Source organism: Pungitius pungitius, chromosome 11 (genome assembly GCF_949316345.1).
Source record: "Pungitius pungitius chromosome 11, fPunPun2.1, whole genome shotgun sequence".
Classification (NCBI taxonomy): Eukaryota; Metazoa; Chordata; class Actinopteri; order Perciformes; family Gasterosteidae; genus Pungitius; species Pungitius pungitius.
This window is the reverse complement of record NC_084910.1, coordinates 14,255,439-14,271,541: the sequence shown is the minus strand read 5'-3', so window position 1 is coordinate 14,271,541 and position 16,103 is coordinate 14,255,439. Positions and strand designations below refer to the sequence as shown.

Sequence of the window (16,103 nt, the reverse complement as noted above, 5' to 3'; positions counted from 1 at the left end):
AAAATAGACGCCGTCGTCCTCGTCTTCGGCGCCCGGAGTTCTCTCCTCTCACAGAGACGCCCGCAATTCCTCCACACGGTGCACAGTCGACAACGTGTTAGTCTGCATACATCCCAGATGTTTCGTGCTGCTGCTGCTGCTGCTGCGGCGAGCTGATTCAGTGCAGCCGGTGCCACAGGCAGCAGGGAGCGGGGTCCATTACTCTGCGTGACAGAACGGAATGAAGCAGCAGAGCCCGCGACGTGGGGGCAAACACAACGCTGAAACACTGCACTTCCACAACGCCACACTCTGGACTCCACACACTCCCCACCCCCCCCTTTCCCATCCTCCCCCCTTGCAGATGAGATGCAGCGCGCGGCCCTCCGTTGACGCGCGGTGCGAGGGGGGGGGGGGGGGGGGGGGGGGGGGGTGAGGGGGCTCAGAGCCAGCAGCTGACTTCTGCCCGAGCGCTTAACTCCTCTCCCGCGACTCACTCTTCACCGCGGGCGCTCGGTGCCAGCTGTGGCATTCAGGGGGGAAGCAGGGGGAGGAGGAGGGTGGGGGGGTGGGGGGGGGGTGGGGGGTTGATGCTGTAAACCGTTGGGATTGTTCTCCCGCCGTCACACTGACGACCAAGAATCAATTTTTCATTTTGTCTTCAGAGGCTGTGTAACTTTTGTGTTTCTTTGGAGTTTGCGGGGATGCACATGGGCTCCTCTGTAATCCTCCATAGAGGAGCATACTTTCAGAGTCGAGTTGAGTTGCCTTCGGCTACACAAAACGGCAAAGCCGGGCGCCAAGCCGGCGAAGCTCCACGCGCAGGACTCATTAATTCCAATGCGTAATCGCAGTGGACGTATAATGCAGTGGGATGAAATGGTCGAGCGGGAGATATGTCGGGACGTGTTTTGATTGTGAAGTATTGACTGGCACTTCTGAAAGAGGAGACGGGCTTGTTTTCCTCTCTCTTCTTGATTAGCTGTCTCTGTCGGCCTGCTCCCAAGCACTCTGGGAATATTCCGCAAGGTGTTTTTTAGTTTGCTTCAAACGGTCGCTGGCATGTATGCCGGCTGTAAATGCCACTTTTTTTGTTTTAAAAAGAGAAAATAAACAGGCTCAGACGCAACATAATGAGTGTAGGTACAGATAACTGCTTATTAAAATGATCAAACCATATAGAAAATCCAAAGCTTTTCAACGCCAGTCAGTCAGTCACATTCAAGAAAATGAAACATTACAATATTAACACAAACATCCTAGTACAGAATAACCAAAATGAACATATTGTCATCCAGATATTACCCTGCACATTACATCCTCGGCCCTGGCTATGACTATCAACTAATTCCTTACCTTGAACCCTGCTTAGGGAAAACTAACATCCGTTTGACTGATGAATTCTAATTTGAGCTTTCCCTTGGTTAGAGACGATCCCTTGCAGTACTGAATAAGAAAACTGGAGAGGATCTTTTTTTTTTATAGAAAGAGAGAAAATATACAGAAATGTGAACATTGCATTTCAACAAAAGATCCATTTATGGTAGAAAATCAAATGAAACCGTAATCTCTCCCGTTCTCTCTCCTTCCCTCCTTTCCCCTCTCTGCGTGAGTGTGTTTCACTGAGTGTGTGTGTGTGTGTGTGCCGGGTTTGTGCACGCTCGCTGGTTGTGAGCCATCTCGCCGCACTCGTTATATGATTCAGTTTGCAGTATTCCTCCTATTGGAACGCGTAATGAACTACAGGATATAGAGATGATGATTGGATTATGCTTTAGTTGTACTTTGCTTTATTTGGGGCTCCGTGAGGCCTCGGCAGAGTACACTTGACAGGGGGAAGTGGGTGTTGCGCATAGGAACACACTGTGTTCGCACTTCCAACCAGGCCCCCACTGTAATGGAGCTGGCTGAGCAGTGCAACGTAAACACCTCGTGGGGGTGAAATGCAGCGGCTAACGGGCTCAGAGAGTCGGCGCGGTGGGAAAACAGCTGACGACGCGACTGTTTTTCGTCTCTCTGTCCTTGCCATGGCGCTCTGGCACATCTTCTTCGCCCTAAAAGAAAACAACAACAGAGACAAAAACAAAAACAACAAAGCCCTGTTCTTCCTTCCTCTCCCCTTCGTTATTACGTCCCTTTTTCCCCTCTCTCCTACTGACAGGTCTGCCTCTCCCTCTCCACGCCTAAGTCACTTTTTCTTACCCAAATCTATCTGCCTCCCTCTCATTCCATCTCATTCCCCCGCTCCATCCTGCTTTGCATGTAACTCCCCCCCCCCCACCCCCCACACACACACACACATGCCCACAGCTCTGTCACTCAAAACAGGATGTTTGTCATATTTTTTTAGGCCATACACGTATACACATCCCAGTAATCAATATTTATTTTCCTACTCTCCTCACATATTGTACGCCCTCTCCACCTTCTGCCACACTTTGTCCTCTTTTTCTCCTTGTCACCTCCTCTTAAACCTGGCCTCCTCGCCTCTATCAATCACTCAGTCCTTGAGTCATTTACACCACCTTTCTACGTGGTTCATTTCACAGCATTCTCATTCCTCTGCTCCATTTCTCTCACGCCTCCTGTTACTTTTTGGAATTCTGTTTCTTCTTTCGTCTCCTTTTCTCCTCGCTACTTTTCTTTTTCAGTCCAAAATCCCGATCGGGTTAAACAAATCGAAGAAAAAAAAAAAAGCGAAGAGAGTCGGATGAAGACGGAGCGGCAGACACGGAGAGGAGGAGGAGGATGGGGGGGGGGATGGAAGCGCAGGGAGGGTGGGTGGCTTGGAGAGAATACCATGTCAGCGGGCCCCTGTTAATCAATGCAATTGTGTTTGGTACCTGAAGCCGGGAAAATAGGGAAAAGAGACGGGGAGCATGAAGAGACGGAGCACTAGAGGGAGCGGTGAGAAAGCGAGAAAGAAATGGAGGAAAAGGAAGGAGGGCAGTTGGCACCAGGAGTAAATTGAAATGATGTGCTGTGTTTTTGTGCGTGTGGCTTACATATTAACCCCCGCCATCTCTCAGGTAGTCATTATCTTTCCATGCGGGTCTTTGCGTGAGTGTGTGCATGGGGTACGTGCGCGTGGCGCGCGGGGGGGGGGGGGGTGTACTTGTTTGTGCTCACCGCATTAACCCTCGTATCTCTCTATCATTAAGCCGCTCTACGGGCAGAGTGCAGCCATGCATTCATCTTCAGCCGGTGCGTCTGCTTATTCCAGCGCTTACATGCTTCCGCGTGTGTGTGTGTGTGTGTGTGTGTGTGTCGTGTGTGCGTGGAGGCGGCTGTGTGCGAGCCAGTGTGTTTACAGTGATCTTAATTGTTATTATCATTCATGCAGCACAATAACCACCTCCCCCCCCCCCCACACACATCTTTGTCTCTGTCTGCTGTTAGCTCTCTCACCCTGCTTCCCTCCGACGGCCAGATTCTATTTTTCCTCATATTGTTTCTGCTCAGCCTGCAGCCTAAATAGCACCCATTTCATCTTCTCTCTTTCTCTTCCTTCCCCGCTGCATTCCATATTCCTCGTCCAGCGTTTTCTCTCCAGCCAAAGTGAACTTTTATTACCCCATGATTGGATTCAAAATTCATTACTCCATCTTCTCGCCTGTATGTATAACTGATCAGTCTTTCTGTTTCTCCCCCCCCCCCTCCCCACTCCTTCTCTCTCTGTTCACACCTCCTTTTTCATCTCTGCACCTTCTTCTTTCCCTTTTCTTATTTGTTGTGGTCCGTACCGGACGTTAAAAGTCTAATTGTTCTACTCTTTGCTGTCTCTCTTTCTTCCAGGCATCCTGTCTTAGTGCGATACATATCTGCCTCCCCCCCTCGGCAGGTTGCCATGGTCGCCATACCTACTCTCTCTCTTCTATTGGTCCTGGCAGAGTGGGCAGGTCTGGTGGACAGCTCCCCCCACCTCCTGCTCCGGCCCAGTACGCGGGAACGTGATGCAGGGGCCATGATAAACTTCACATCGCCGTGATCCACGCCGGTGCCACGGTGCAGGCCGAGGCAGCGGTGGCGGGGCCCGGGGGAAGGGTGCTCTACCCCGGCTTCGGCCGGGTATACAGCTCCCTGGGGGAGAGCGTGGTCACCCAGTGGGAATCTGCTAACGTCATCTGGCTACAGGTTGGATACTGTCTCCTCCACCTACCGCTCATCCAGCCTTTTCTTGAAGAAAGGGAATAACAATGACCATCCATCATTCATACTCACTGCCATTATTCGAGCTGAATGAGCAACACACTGCTGCAGTTGTGTTGGCCCTGCTGAACGAGCCTCTGCTCTTTGGCCACAGTTTGTATGTCAGCACCGACATGTCATGCATGCTACAGACACTTTCCATGTGAGTAACACAAAGTCAAGACCCACTTCCCTGGTTAGTCAACTCTTATTTCTCTCTCTGTCTGTTCCTCTCTGTCTTCATGGCTTCTATCATCTCCAGGTGAATGACAGTAGCCCTAAGACGGTGCTGTCCCAGCTGTGTGAGCTGCTGGCGGCGCGGCCCCTGCAGGGACTGGTTTATGAAGAGGCGAGGCCCCCTCGCACGGCCTGGGGTCCATTGGCCCCAATGCTGGAGTTTGTCTCTGCCCAAACAGGACTGCCCATAGTGGCTGTAGGAGGGGGAGCGGGGCTGGGGAGGATGCCACAGGTAGGAGGAGGGAGGTTGGGATGGGGGTGAGAGAGTAAAGAGCAAGTGTTTGCAGCCTGTGTGTGTTTGCGGCGGGGGTCGGGGGGGGGGGGGGGGGGGGTTATCGGAGGGAATCGGAGGAATACAAGGGGCCAGATGTCCCAGTAGTTTGACTCTGTAGCTCCGCATGTGAGGGCTGGATCAGTGTGAATTAGGTGCGTGCCGTTTGTACTGAAGCAGTATGGATTGACAGCTCTAGGAATGGAGTATAAAAGGCGCGCTGCTTATATTGCAATAACAACTTACAATGTCAGAATGTTGCGCATGCTCTCTGTGAAGAAGCGGTTTGGGCAAGTGCCGGTGGGACGGAGGGAAAGTTGAAGGTCAGGGTCGCTGATCTGCCAAAACTCTGCAGTGTTTGATCTGTAAATGGCACCAACTGGGGCTGTCGCTCTGCCTCTGATGTTCCTGGGAGGGAGGCAGTGAGCAGACATGTGTGTCTGTGCATGAGAGAATGTGTGTATTTGCGTGTATGCACCAGGAAAAACATAATGTCACATGGTTTTCACCACCACATGGGGTGGGAAAGAGAAACCAAAAAACGTAGCATTTGTGCCTACAAGAAAACTGTTTTAACCATTTACTCTTGAAGAATTAAATTGTAGCACTTTGATGAACCTCCTTTGAAGATGTACCCTCGCCTAGTGCTGCACCCCCCCCCCCCTCCCCTCCCGTCCCCTGAATAGACTTTTTAAGAAACACTCCCTTCTGGACGTCTTAGGAGAATTTGTGCAACAATCCTAGCTGTTTTAGCCTCGCGGCTGCACGAGTGCTGCTGCTGCTCCATAAAAACTTCCAGCCCAGCGATGCCTCCATGTTGTGCATAAAGACGGAGCGGTCCAGAGAGTTGTAGCCCCGTCTAGTGAAAACGCTCTCTGTTACTGACTCGTTTTATTGCAGCTGCATTTTAGATACTGTACAACTGCAGAGGATGAATGTTCCACTGAAATTTTCAACCAAATGTGCTGCTCTCTTTCCCAAATCAGGAATCAGGTTCCATCTTTCTCCAGTTCAGCTCCTCTACTACCCTACAATTAGAGGTCATCTTTGAGGTGCTGGAGGAGTATGACTGGACGTCCTTTTCCGTCGTGTCCACTCGTCACCATGGCTACCAGGATTTCCTGTCTGTGGTGGAGGGCCTGACTGACGGCTCGTTCATCGGCTGGGAGAAGAAGAGTGTGGTGATCCTGAACGTGACCGACGACCCCGGGGGGGCACGCACGCGCAGGCTGCTGAAGGAGAACGAGGCGCAGGTGAGACAGGGGGGAGGGAGGGGGGAAATGGGGGGAGGAAAGGGGAGGAAGTGCTGCAAATCTCATTGGGGGCCCCCTCTCTGACAGGTGGCTTCCGAGCTTTTTCCTTCCTTCTTCGTCTCTCCCTCTGTCCCTCCACATCTCTCTCTCCCCTCTCTCCTCTATCCCTCTGTTCTTCTCTCCCCCTCCCACCTGCCAGGGCATAAAGAGTCCAACGGTACAACACAAACCACGAGTCAGTCTGATTGGCTGGACGGCATCGTAGAAAGAGTTATGTGCAATGTGCCGCAGGAGGTAACCACTTAGCGCTTTAAAAAAAAATCATCTCGTTCCGAACGGTCTGTCAGTATCACACACACACAATGAGCCCCGTAGTACTTTGCATCTGTAGCTCTTCATTGAATCTGTGAATGATGTTTACACACGGTGGAAATATTTTAGATGTCTTGTGCATTATTTTAAACCCCCCCCCCCCCAAAGAAAAATTCAGTTTGTCTCCATGGCAACTCTGAGGTCTTTATATATTGTATATTTTGGTGAAAAGAAGGAACTCACGTTACATTCCAAAGTGAGTTTGATTCATTGATGAGCAGAACGACTCGTGGTTTCGGCTTACCTCTAGTGTGTCTTGTTCGGTCTCGTTGATGCCTGCTTCCTTCCTCCTCCTTCCCTTCCTTTCCTTACTTCTTTAAGCCCCCAATCATCATCATCCTTTAAACCTCCTCTCTGACCCCACGATCCTCCTCTTCAATTTGTAACTCATCTGTGTGTTCTTACTCTCGCCACCCCCCCCCCTCCCCCCTTCCTCTACCTCCACTTGTGTGTTTCTTTGCCTGGAGACAGGCTCACCCTCCTTTGCTGCCTTCCTGTTCACCTGCGTCCTTTTTTCATTCCTTCAGTCCATCCTGCTTTCTGCATGTCTACTCGGCCAATGGCTCTCTCCGTTGGCTTGGGTCTCAATGTCATGATGTCCCAGCATGGCCGCTGCAGCTCTGCGTGTGTGTGTGTGTGTGTGTGACTGTGTCTGTTTGTGTCACTGTTAATATAACATACTGCTTGCAGCAGCAGCCTGTACGCACAGTGCTTGCCTTTTAACCCTTGTACTTTTTACAACAAACCCCCTTCTTTTAGCTTTTTATAACTGCAGTGCTAATAAATGCTTGTGATTGCTTAGTGATGCTCTTGATGTTTGCATTATGCTCTCTCTCTCTCTCTCTCTCTCTCTCTCTCTCTCTCTCTCTCTCTCTCTCTCTCTCTCTCTCTGTCTCACTGGCACATATGGTAATGCCTTCTTCATTGTAGATGGCTTTATGCAGGTCTCTGGGTCAATTTCTACTCAAATCTCTCAATGTCTATCTGGTGTTTCATTTCTCTTCCTGCTTCTGCGTCTCTTCTTCTGCTTTCTCTCTGTATTTTCCTCTCTTTCTCCATTTCCCGTCTTTAGATACTGCGTGTGTCTGTTTATAACTCTGATTCTCTCCTTCCCTCCCTGATTCAGTCTGTTGCCTTCTTTCTCCATCCTGCCCTCCTTCCTCTCCCCCCTCTGTCACTCTCACTCCCTGCCTAATTCACTCGAGCTTTATTGGCATACAGGCAGGATTGTTTTTCCAAGCCATTACAGTTCAAAATGTCTGCCCCCCCCCCCCCACACTACCATGATTCATTTTTTTTCTGCGTTTTTTCTCCTTTGTCTCTTCACCGTGTAATTTGTTTTACTTTCAAGACTCTCACTCTTTCTTTCTTCTTATGTTACTTTGTCAGCATTTAATACCTCCCCACTCCCCTCTTTATGCTTTAACCCATTAAAACCCTCTTTGGTCAATTTCTACCACCCTCCCCTTGCTCTCCTCACCCATCCTTACCTCAGCACTTTCTGCAGAGAGCTCTTTCACTGTAACAGCTGTCTTTCCCTATTGTCTTTCACCCTTTAATGTTCTCTTTCTCTCTTACTCCCCAGCGCCACTCCATCAACCCCCCTTCCACATTTTCTTTTGCAAATATCTCTCCAGGGCCAGATTTGACCAAAATATGTCATCCTTTGCCTCCCTTCACCCCCACCCCTCTTCTTTCCGTTCTCCAAGGAGTGACTTTTCTGTATTTCTCACCTTTCATTACTTCTCTCTCTCTCTCTCCGCATCAGCCACCACCTCCTGAATTCTCCACGTCTTTCCTCTGCCCTGCTTTTTATAACACGTCAGCTTAACCTCTTCCCCCTTTGTTTTCCCTCAGGTGTGTTTGGTCTTTAACTGCCCCCCCCCAAACTCTTTTTCTCCGCTCTACCACTTACAGTTGTTTCATTTTCCCTGTCTCGTTTAAGTCCTGTTTTCATTATTCATAACTGTTTCTTGTTTCATCAGGCCCAAGCTCATTAAGCACTGACCCCCGTGGCCTCCTGCACCCCCTGGTTAGCATTCATCATCACATGCCGGCTTCCCACCCTGAATCATACGTCCAACTCCCACGAACCTTATCACGTCAGCTTACAGCTCTCCCTCCTCTTTCCTCTGCCGGCACTCTTGCTTTTTCTCTTGATCTTGGCCTTCTCCATCATGCCTCCCCCCATGCCTCCCGTTGAGGTTGCACCTCTTTCTCCCCTTGGTTCTCCCACCCTCTGTCTCTCTCCACGTCTCCCCTCTCCCCTCCTTATCTCACTAGCGTGTATGTGTGTGTGTGTGTGTGTGTGTCTCCCCCCCTCGTCCCTGTTCCCTCCCTGCCTTCCCGCTGTCCTCCAGGTGCGCTTGCTGTACTGCTCCCAGGAGGAGGCTGAGCTGGTCTTTCAAGCCGCCTGGGCCGCCGGTCAGGCCGGAGCGTCGCACATGTGGTTCGCCGTGGGGCCGGCCCTCTCAGGTCTGAGCATGGACAGCCTGCCCCGGGCCGTGTTCGCCGTGCGGCCCCAGGGCTGGAGGGACGAACCCCGGAGGAGGATTGCCCGGGGAGTGTCTGTGCTGACTCACGCGGCGGTGGCCATGCGCAAGGATTACGGAACCACGGGCGGGCCGAACTTTGTCACCAACTGCTTGACGGACGCCAATCAGACCCAGAGACTGCGGGGCAGGATGAGGTGAGAGATAGAGAGAGAGAGAGAGAGATAAGAAGAAAGAGGGAAGCAGGCAGTTGGCAGGCTCGGGACAAAATATATTGAGACGGCACCAGGTGTATTCTATGGAACGAGGTGGTTTAGCGCCAGAATGAGCTGGAAGGAATACGGGGGGAGTTGGTAGATTCAGTGTCAGAGAGCAGGCACAGAGGGGATATCTGAGTTTGGAGCTGGCTATCAATCATGCAAAATAGATGTTGTTGGTGCATGTAGTTGTGAGTTGGCAAAATTACCCCAGCGTCTGTAGCAAGTGGACCATGTCTCATGTTTATTAATGAGCCGGCTGTAATATATTCCTTGTTGGCTGTGCAAACAGGCGGCAGCAAACTCTAACAGGTAGCTCAACTGGTTCCAGGTTATCTTCCTTTTTAATTTCTAACGCCATTTATCCGTGCCCCACATGCTCACCAAACACATGACAATTGTGTTGAGGAGTTTGATCTGTGTAATAAGTCCAACCCGGGTTCATTTACAGGTTTTTTTTATTTTAAATCAAGCAAAAACAGTGTGTTTATTAGATTGAAAATATGAATAGACTCCTACACCATGGTTAGTAAAGCCAATCTAACATAAGGAGTAAGTTGTTTGTATTTTTATTTATTTATTTGCAGTGCTACCTACTGTTCACTTTCTGTAACTACAAGCTACAAATCCATATACGTCTCCTGTCACGTAAAAGTCAAAAAGCCTTGTGTTTTGTGTTTTGAAGCCAGCAAAATGACATGAGGAGACAATTAGTACGTCTGTCCTGTTTGATAATCAGAGGAAACTATGGATCTCGCAGGCGATGCACAGAGCAGCCGTTGCTTGACTTCAAAGATCCTGACAAGTCTGTGTGTCTGATCATTTGTCTGTAGATCTGATCAACACAAAAGCCCTTTCTGTCACCATAGAGGTGCTGGGATTGAGTTTCAAGTGGCAACGCTCACTGTTGCATCAAGAAAACCCTTACGATTCTGTATTTACTCCGTATTTCCCCAAAACAATTAGTTAATTTACTAATTTCATGTGTTTTCTGTCAATTTCATCCATTGCAATACAGGTATTTCAGCAACATCACGCTTCGCGGTCGAGACTATTCCTTCAATAGTGACGGTTACCTGTCCAACCCCTTCCTCGATGTAATTTCCTGGACACCTGGACGTGGATGGGAAGATGTAAGGACATGAGTTATTTATGCCTAACCATGAGTCTTAGTTGAGAAGAGAAAAGAGCAATAATCACACGATAGACTTGATTGATCACTATTTCGTTGTTTGAACTCTGGGATTCATGAGGAAATGCTTGGAGCAGATTGTGTGCTGATCGGTATTTCGGTCTCAATCGCTCCATGTAAACTGGGGGAGCAGCTCCATGCTGCTTTGGCAGAGATTGGCTATTTGACCGTGCTTTGTGGGCTCCTACGCGCTGATTCTGCCGTCTCTCCCTAACTAAGATATTTCCTGGATAAAGCAAACTCACGTCTTCAAGTCAAATTCCCTGCAACATGCCCATATGTCACTCTGAAGATCGATCTATGTAACCTACCTTCCTCTCCTGGTTGTGAAGCAGTACATTTGCTTTGTTTCGAGGTTAAGTGATGGAGAACAGAATGTTACAGTCTTATTTTAGTGAACAGACATGTTTCTGGGTTCAGGTGAGGCTGTGTTCTGTATAAACAGACAGATACTCACTCTATTGACTAAGACCTGCACATTTTGCAATTTATGCACTTCTACATAAAAAAGAGGGCTGTGGGAGTGGCCCCCCATCTATTACATCATTTATATATATTGCACATAGGGGTATGAGAGAGAATTTTGACAAAAATGTGAACCTGTCCTCTGTTCGATAAAGTAGCAGTAAGTAGCAGACCCTTCATGCTTTGTCAAAATAATCATCTGATGCTGTTTGAATCAATTTGTGCGTTTACGGTCATTTTCGCTGCTTGCGTTTTCAGGTTTTTGGTGTCGTTAGCATCTGGTTGCAGACCCACCATTGTTTTGTGTGTTTGAGTGCCTTGCATGCGTGTCTAAAGCACCAGTACCCCTGGCGTGTCATGCATATTCTATTAGGCTGAGGTCTGTTCTGAAACCCTTAATACGACGCCTTGTCACCTGCTGATGTTTTCCCTTTAATACACGGGGATTTTGCCCCTGTCAGTATCAAAGGAGAGAGCAGTGCTCCTTTCCTCAACCACACGCCAACACCTTGCGACACTGCACATGCATGAAGACACACAGTACTCTCAGAACAATGCCAAACCCTGCACTAATACAAATACTGATGCACCCACACACACTTAAACCTAAACACACACACACGCGCACGCACACACACACACAAGCACAAAATACACACATTGGTGGTTCTCAGCCTCCCGCTGATTTTAACAGCCCACCAGAGTTCAGGCTCAGCGTGTTGTAACATGCTGACTCCTGCCATATATCTCAAATCTCTTTCAATTAGAAGCTCCTGTGCTGGTCCTTCGACTCTGTGCAAACCCAGGGTAAGAAACCCGCCCACACACACACACACACACACACACACACATGCTTAGAACTCGCATGCATCCACTTGTTTGTGTGTGCGAATGTGAGCACATACCGATGCTTACATACATATGCTAACACTCTTCTTGCATAAACCCTCTTGCATTATTGCACACACACACACACACACAATGAGGATCAGACGCCTGTATCCGCCTATAATGCACATCCACGCTGTTGGCTCCTCCTGAATATTTAATCTTCTCTTTACAATCACTGCACCATTACCTAAAGCCTGGGAGCACACAGCTTAGATCACTGAAAAACTGCAGCCTAGTACTGAAGATTGTCCAGCATTGGCATAGCTAGCTTCGGCTACGGATACAGCACAGGGAGATAGATGTTCCAGGATATTGCCGTCATTTAAGGAACACGCATTAACGCCACTTGCGGCAGGCTTTGGTTACTACTGCTTCCTGGCCCTAAAACATTTGTTTAAAAGCAGAAAACTTTCCCTGCCTCTAATTATTCAATCCATTTGAGTAATCTGAGGTGTTGTGTTTTGGCTGTTCTCCTACTGACGTTTGCTTGTGCATTTTTCTAGGTTTTTTTCTGATGGAGAGTAGTGTGTTCTCCTGTGCGCTCTATGGGTTTTCTGTCTGTGTTCCCTGAGTGTGTCTTGATGGAACGTCGCTGGCAGAGCTGCGGTCAAGTGCAGTTGAAATACTGTCATTGTTGCCACCGTCTCCTCTTCCCGCTGCCTTTTTACAGGCTTTACACAGACAGGCGGGCTGATTGCGGCTGCCAAAATGTGTGTGTGTGCGACTGCATATATACATATGGATTTCTGTTTGTACTGTATGTGCATGAGGGTACGGTGTGTGTGCAAACTTTATTTTGTGTGCGTTGCCTCAGTTACACTTTTATGGACGATCGTGACAACGCGTATCAAGTGCAAAAGGAAGGTTCACAACAACAAAAACAGAAAAGTGTGGTTTTTGCCGCACGTTGCTTTCAAAAGTCTGAATATGCCGAGATCCGAAACTTCCAAAGAGCGTATAAAGAAGGCAAAAAGAAGTCTGGGCACAATGATACAGTCAAAGGGATGTTTGACAAGCATCTTCGCGTCAGAGGACACAGAACAATATGGGCTCCAAATATGTGGCATGGAACGGAGACTCTGTACTTACAAACTATCCAAAACCATGTTATGTAATTACATGGCAATGTCTGATTTGACACTATGACTAGTACAAATAAATCTAGATAACCACTGTAATCCCATTGATCAGTGTAGCACAAACGTTTCAGGTAATTGCTCCCAACCCACATAAGAATGAATAATAAGGGCTGGGTGTTCTACAAAGAGAACTAGTGGGCCCTTGAATGACACCTGGACAATGTAATGCAAACCGGTACCATAGTCCTGCAGTAAATGCTCCTGTCACAGGGATGTTCATCCATCTCTATGTCATCAAAGTGAACAAATGGATAAATGGTAGAATAAATGGTAAAATAAAATGAATACTGTAGTATTCCACAATTTATTTTCCACTCTTTGTGTCATTCAGGGGGGGGAATGGGGGGGGGGGGGGGGGCAAAAGGAACCCTAATGCAATTTGTATGGCGAGGCAGTGGTATGAAACAGTATAATGTGAGTCAATGTGGTGTGTTTACTTTCTCTATGACTAACAACATGTAAAAGGTTATGGTGCTTCTATTCCTATGAAACAAATGCTTAATGGTTATATTTAGGGGCATACCATGCAGGGAATGTTGTTTAATGTTTGTGAACACAACACTCTGAATTCTTTAGTCTTAGTGCTTTTTTCATGCCAAATGACATATTTCCAAGGAATGTATAAAACTGTATATCTCTAACTAAAGGCGGTAATTAATTAGTCGTCACAAATGTATGGGCTTTAGTTTTCTTAGAATGACTTTATTTAGGATGACCCTAACCTACAGTATCGTAGCAGAAGGCAGCAGAAGTAAAAGCCAACACAGGTTTAAACTATTGACAGCCCTATTTAAAAGTATCGAACAAATCACCTCAAACCTTCCTCTAGTTGCTCTGTGTTCAATAGATCCGTTGAGATTACCTGGTTCAGGTCCCGATATAAAAAAAGGTGGAATCTATTATGGCAGCAATGCATGTGTTTTGTAATGTAATGTTTCTCTTTTCTCCGTTCCCCCAGGTAGGCTGGTGGGAGAATGGTGTGCTGAGACTTCGTTACCCAGCGTGGTCCCGCTATGGGCCGTTCCTTAAACCACCTGACGATGCCCAGCACCTGCGCGTTGTCACGCTGGAGGAAAGGCCATTTGTCATTGTGGAGTTGGCAGACGCCGCATCTGGGACCTGCATCCGGGACTCAGTGCCTTGCAGACGACCGCTTAATGCCAGGTTTCAATTTTGGGGATTTAAGACACGGATGTGTTTAATGTGGGATTTTATGTCATCGAGCTATTCCATGACTTCACCGCAAACTATAGTTTTCACAAGTTATAATGAAACAAAATTAATTGAAAGGAGAAAAAAAAATAGTAACCTCTCTACCGTATTTAACAGTGTTGTGAATGGAGTACCTAAGCTCTCACGATGCCATCCAATCGAGGTGACATCAATCACCTATCAAAACGGTCCCTGGTCACAATCAATAACAGACTGCTCTCCAGAGGATCAGTGGAATGACTCAGGGGTCTGGGATCAGATATGATCGCAGTGAAGCTTTATGGTTCATCAGCTTCTGAGGGGATGACAGCACCTATCCTACCCTGGTCGATCAAACCTGTCACCAAGTGCCGGGCCACAAATCCCGCCTCTATGACCATTTTCTTCTGTTTTGCTCCTTTTCTCCTTTCCTTTCACACCACGACAAACCAAACAGGATGCAGCTAATTAGCTTTTGCTTGGATGTTCTACTGATGTTTTCCTCTCTGTGACTCCTTCAAAGTGCCATCCATGAAGGTGTGGCTCCCATGAAGCAGTGCTGCAAGGGCTTCTGCATTGACATCCTCAAGAGATTGGCCAAGATTGTTGGCTTCACCTATGACCTTTACTTAGTGACCAACGGAAAACATGGGAAGAAAATTGATGGGGTTTGGAACGGCATGATTGGAGAGGCAAGTATTTTGTTTGTGTGTGTGTCTGTGGTTCTGCCTGTCTGCCTTTGTGAGCAATGTGTTCTCAACGTTGATCGTTCGTCACTTGCGTGGGCGTGTGAGATTTTTTTTTGTGCGTTATATTAGTGCTTCTGCATATTTTGTGTTGCATTTTTTGTCAACAAGCCACATAGCATTCCTCTGCCTATTGTTGTGCGCCCGGGGCGTAAAGTTAAACACCATGACACATCAATCGCTGTGAGAGCTGTGGCCACTCAACCACTGCCAGCCATCAGACAGCTGTCATTTATTACTTACACAAAATTACGTGCAGACAAAAACACTGCAAGGGGAGGGGAAAATGCACAATTACACAAATGAGAAGGAAAGGCATGGAGGCTAACATATGAGCCTTCTCCTCCATATCCCCACCATATCTGGAGAGACACATCAAAGCACAAAGACTCACACATTGTTAGACATCCTCTGGCTAGTTGTGATTAGTCCTTGAAATTTTCTCTGCAAGACACACAGGTTCATGATACACGGAGATGCTGAAAAACATGTGCACACACAAGACAAACAAGCGTGAGCACATGCTCACACACACACACACACACACACAGATCAGAGCGGGGAGCGGGGGGGGGGCTGATGTTTCTATCTCTGTCCCAGGGGGGACTTGCCCAGTGGTCACGGGCTCCTAAACAGTTCCACTGCGTTCTCCTGCGCTCTCATCGATAACTTGAGCCGGGCCAGTGTTGTCTGTCGGGTGTATTTTAAAAAGGCCAAGAGAATTTTGTTTTCTAAAACTAATGTCTGTCTTTTGATCAGGTGTTTCAAAGCCTGCCGTTCTTTGATAAGGTAATCCGGAGACTTGGCAAAGTTTGGGGGGGGGGGCGGCGGAGGTGCTTTTCTTTTCTGCTTTGCTTCATTTTTCTGCTGATCTGCTCTGAAGAGCGGACGTGCCATGTCTAACGTAGATTAACATTTCACATGTACAATCAGCCGACACAGCGGTTTTACAGTTTTCCCGGGATGGTAGCAGGGAGGAGAAGGGCCGTGGCTCATTTCGTATGCTAAAGAGATGCACAAGAGACACATGTTCGGTACTTGTAGCAGATGGAATTCTTGGCCTTTCACACGCAGGCACATTTGAGGCTGTACAAAGGGTCAGGGTGTAAGAATGTCACCATCTCACCTGGAAATAAACCTTAGTGAACTGCAAAATGTTCTTTGTCTGTCTTTCCCCGCCACAGGAATTACCCATAATTAGATTTCTCTCTTGTCCCCATTAGGTGGTATACAAGCGGGCCGACATGGCCATTGGCTCGCTGACTATCAATGAGGAGAGGTCCGAGGTCGTGGATTTCTCGGTCCCTTTTGTGGAGACGGGGATAAGTGTCATGGTCTCCCGCAGCAACGGAACTGTATCACCCTCGGCCTTCTTAGGTAAGAGGCTGTGCTTATGTGTGGCGCCAAGCTGATGTACGGGATCTAATATA

General features: G+C 48.1%; 1 protein-coding gene across 1 annotated transcript in view; it reads left to right on the top strand.

Moving 5' to 3' along the window:
* Positions 1-16,103, top strand: part of LOC119198239 (glutamate receptor ionotropic, NMDA 2D) — a 38,714-nt gene that overhangs the window by 9,459 nt on the left and 13,152 nt on the right. The window contains exons 2-9 of the mRNA XM_037455195.2: positions 3,775-4,113; positions 4,430-4,636; positions 5,662-5,928; positions 8,661-8,989; positions 10,068-10,182; positions 13,695-13,900; positions 14,451-14,619; positions 15,897-16,050. Of these exons, the coding sequence (XP_037311092.2) occupies positions 4,556-4,636; positions 5,662-5,928; positions 8,661-8,989; positions 10,068-10,182; positions 13,695-13,900; positions 14,451-14,619; positions 15,897-16,050 (1,321 nt within the window). The 5' untranslated portion in view covers positions 3,775-4,113; positions 4,430-4,555. The remainder of the gene's footprint in view (positions 1-3,774; positions 4,114-4,429; positions 4,637-5,661; positions 5,929-8,660; positions 8,990-10,067; positions 10,183-13,694; positions 13,901-14,450; positions 14,620-15,896; positions 16,051-16,103) is intronic.